Source organism: Nicotiana attenuata, unplaced genomic scaffold (genome assembly GCF_001879085.1).
Source record: "Nicotiana attenuata strain UT unplaced genomic scaffold, NIATTr2, whole genome shotgun sequence".
Lineage (NCBI taxonomy): Eukaryota > Viridiplantae > Streptophyta > Magnoliopsida > Solanales > Solanaceae > Nicotiana > Nicotiana attenuata.
The window spans coordinates 268241-272225 of NW_017670609.1; the positions used below are offsets into that span (position 1 = coordinate 268241).

Here is a 3985-nt window from a genome sequence, read left to right on the forward strand (position 1 = left end):
TGAAAAAAATACTTCTACATACAATGAAAAAAAAAAACTCATTAATATTTCTATATAGGGTGAGGGTGAGGGTGGGGCTCGGGGTAGGGTGGGGAGGGTGGGGTGGCGGGGTCAGGGTAGGGGGTGATGGAGGTGTGGGGTGGGAGTTGGTGGCGATAGGGAATATGGTGTGGAAAGTTGAAAAAGAGTTTTGGAAAAATATTTTTTCTTCTCTTGATATTGAAGAAAAATAAGTTCACGAGCAAAATATTTTCCATAACATTTAAGCCAACCAAACATGAAAAAAAATTAAAAAATATTTTCCTTCAAATCAAATACATCCATAACTCTGATCAATTACTTGTACCTGTATGTTTCATCCAGAACATTTTTTATTTCGGTGTTAAAATACCGATCTACTCCCAGACATTGAAGAGTATCAACCAAGCAAAGAAGTGAATGTATCTTCGTTGGATAGATTGTGGGAACTATAAGAACATCAAGGGAAAAGATATGAAGTTTGTTAGCAAAGCCAACAGTAGTAGAATTATAGTACTATATGATCAACATGCAGAGGTCTCCGGTTATTGAGGTGTGTGATAGTTTAATATCACTAAATAAAAATGCTTTTTTTAGCAAAGAAAAAGTGTGTGATATAAGAGCACGTTTTAATTCAAATAATTATATCTTGTACACGCCCCATTACGCACTGACCTGATTCTTTTCAAGAGCCAAGCGCATGAACAATTTTTTCAACGAGCGATGACCTCAAGACTTGACCCAAAACCTTTGCCTGCTTTGATATATGCGATTTTCACACACTTCAACAACACATATATCATTGAGAGATATAAGACATTTCTACCTTTGTACTTTTTACTTTTGACAGCAATCCTATTCCAATTGCAAGTAGAATAGTACTCCTTCTGTCCTATTTTATATGACATATTTTCCTTTAAGTTTGTTTAAAAAGAATATCATCTCTTTCTATATTTAGCTTAATAAGATATTTAATAGCAACAAAAATATCTATGACTTATTTTAGACCACATATTTTTAAAAGGATTTTTTTTTTAAATTTCATGTCTAGTTAAACTCTATCACATAAATTGAGAAGGAGAGAGTAATTCTTAGACGCATAATCATATGGATATTGAGATGATGATGGTATATATACATACCCCAATTTTTGTGTAGTTTCAAGATTGAATTTAAGTATCCAAAGCATTTTTCATCATGCTGATGGTAAATTAAAATAATGATCCGTTGTGTCTTTGATGTACCATCATTTTCTTCCACTGACATAATTCACCAATTCCTTCAGCAATATATTCAAGATTTACAATATTTCCCGTGAAATCATTCTGTAACGCTCTGACAATTATTCAGAAATAGTTAGAAAATGAGTTTAGAAAAGTAAAATACCATTTGTCTGATGCAATTCAAGATGAAAGTTAGAATATAAAATACATGTTGAGTCACATTACTGTAAATGGAGTTTTGCACTCTACAAATTTAGTAATGCTCTTCCCTCTTTTTAAATTTTTTTTTTAAAAGTTTCTATTACCTAAGGGTACTGCAGGCGTATCAAGGTTGAGGAGGTCGTGGGAGCTATGCGTAAGATGAGTAGGGGCAGAGCGACCGGGCCAGACGAGATTCCGGTAGAATTTTGGAAGTGTGTGGGGAGAGTAGGTTTGGAGTGGTTGACTAGGCTGTTTAATGTTATTTTTAAGGCGAAGAGGATGCCGGATGAGTGGAAGTGGAGTACGGTGGTCCCATTGTATAAGAACAAAGGTGATATCCAGAGTTGTAACAATTATAGGGGTATCAAATTACTGAGTCATACCATGAAAGTGTGGGAGAGGGTGGTTGAAGCGAGGGTGAGAATGACAGTGTCTATAGCCGACAACCAGTTTGTGTTCATGCCGAGTCGTTCAACTACAGAAGCCATACATCTTATTAGGAGGTTGGTGGAACTGTACAGAGAGAGGAAGAAGGATCTGCACATGGTGTTTATTGACCTAGAGAAAGCGTATGACAAGGTTCCTAGAGAAGTTCTCTGGAGATGCTTGGAGGCAAAAGGGATGTCGGTTCCCTACATTACGGCGATTAAGGATATGTATGATGGGGCTAAGACTCGGGTTAGGACAGTTGGAGGCGATTCTGACCATTTTCCGGTTGTAATGGGGTTACACAAAGGTTCTGCGCTCAGTCCGTTCTTATTCGCCCTGGTGATGGACGCGTTAACGCACCATATTCAAGGGGAGGTGCCGTGGTGCATGCTATTCGCCGATGACATAGTTCTGATTGATGAGTCGCGAGCCGGTGTTAACGAGAGGCTGGAGGTTTGGAGACAAGCTCTTGAGTCTAAGGGTTTCAAGTTGAGCAGGACAAAGACGGAATAGCTGGAGTGTAAGTTCAACGCTGATCCGGGACAAGTGGGCGCGGATGTGAGGCTTGAATCACATGTCATCCTAAGTAGAGGCAGCTTTATGTACCTTGGGTCGGTTATCCAGGGGGAGGGGAGATCGACGAGGATGTCACACACCATTTTGGGGCAGGATGGATGAAGTGGAGGTTAGCATCTGGAGTCCTATGTGACAAGAGAGTGCCACCGATACTCAAAGGTAAGTTCTATAAAGCAGTGAGTAGACTGGCCATGATGTATGGGGCTGAGTGTTAGCCTGTTAAGAACTCACATATCCAGAAGATGATGTAGACATGTAATTTTTGACCCTCCCTAAGATTTTACATATTTTAGCATTTAATTATTTAGTTTAGGCCTAATATCGCTATTTTAACTAGTTATAACTATTTTACTTTATTTTATAACAAAAAATGAATATTACAAAAAAAATAGTTTCATTAATGTTTTGTAGTCATACTATTTTATTAGGATTTTTATATTTATATAATCTTGAGAAAATACCAAAGTAGGGTCACAGTATAATATTGTTTATTTTAGTTAATTAGGATTAGTTTTATATTTTCATATTATAAATTTTATATCATTTTTAGAAGGAAGAGTGAGTTTTTGGGTTGGTTTATCCCATTTTTAATGAAAGAGGCCCATTTTTTTTGTCTTTGAGCCCAATTTTGAAGCCCAAAATGACCTAACCCACTTCCCCTTCCTCTTTAACCATCCTAACCCTACCTTCTTCTTCTTAACCAAAAGATCCCTAACCCTAGAGAACCCTACACACAGCCGCCACCAGCCTCTAACCCGCCGGCCATCACCCATCGCCGCCCGCCAGACCTCACGTCAACCAACCAACAAACTCCCTCACCCCAATAACGAGCAACCTAACGCCACCAACACACACAAGATCCAGCCTCCGCACCACCCCAAAACTCCTCAGTCGCCGCCGGACATAGAAGCAACGAACACAATAGCCATCCATCGCCGCTTCTGCTTCTTCCCATTCACAACAGCCTGCCGAAAAACACTCGCACACAGCAACCCCTAATATCTCACCTTCCTCATCCGCCTCTACCACCCGGAACAGTCGCAACTCCCCCCATTTGAACAACTCACTGCCACGATACATCAGCGAAAATCAGGGGCAGGAACGAACGAAAAAAAAAGAAGAGAAAAACGGGACAGAAACAGAGGATTTGGAACAACTTTAAAGTTGTTAGAACCGTTTGATTGTGAGATTGTTGTTTGTTTTGTTGGCTGCGCTTCGTATGTAGTTTCCATGTCCTTCATTTGGTCCGATTTTGCAGTCATCTTCATTTTTGGATGATTTTTGATTAAAATGTGGGTTTGAATCCGGGTTTGGTTGAGTTTCTGGTGACGATTCAAGATTCTATCTAGTTTTCAGCTTTCTGGTGCTAATTCGAGTTCCGTCCGCGGTTCGTCACATTTTTTTAGTTCAAAACAGTGAAACAATCAATTTTCCGGCTATATTGAGGTCCAATTCTTTCATCCTCTACTCGTTTTATTCAAGCTTCATGTTAATTGTTTGTTTGGTGTTATGATTTTGTTGTTTATGTAATTGTTCTC

The 3985-nt window shown here is 39.0% G+C and overlaps 1 protein-coding gene across 1 annotated transcript in view; it reads right to left on the reverse strand.

The window, feature by feature from the left end:
- Positions 1–3527, reverse strand: part of LOC109241487 (beta-phellandrene synthase (neryl-diphosphate-cyclizing), chloroplastic-like) — an 8019-nt gene extending 4492 nt beyond the window's left edge. The window contains 4 exon segments of the mRNA XM_019408223.1: positions 347–467; positions 1161–1232; positions 1235–1353; positions 3241–3527. Of these exon segments, the coding sequence (XP_019263768.1) occupies positions 347–467; positions 1161–1232; positions 1235–1353; positions 3241–3527 (599 nt within the window).
- Positions 3528–3985: the final 458 nt, after the last annotated feature.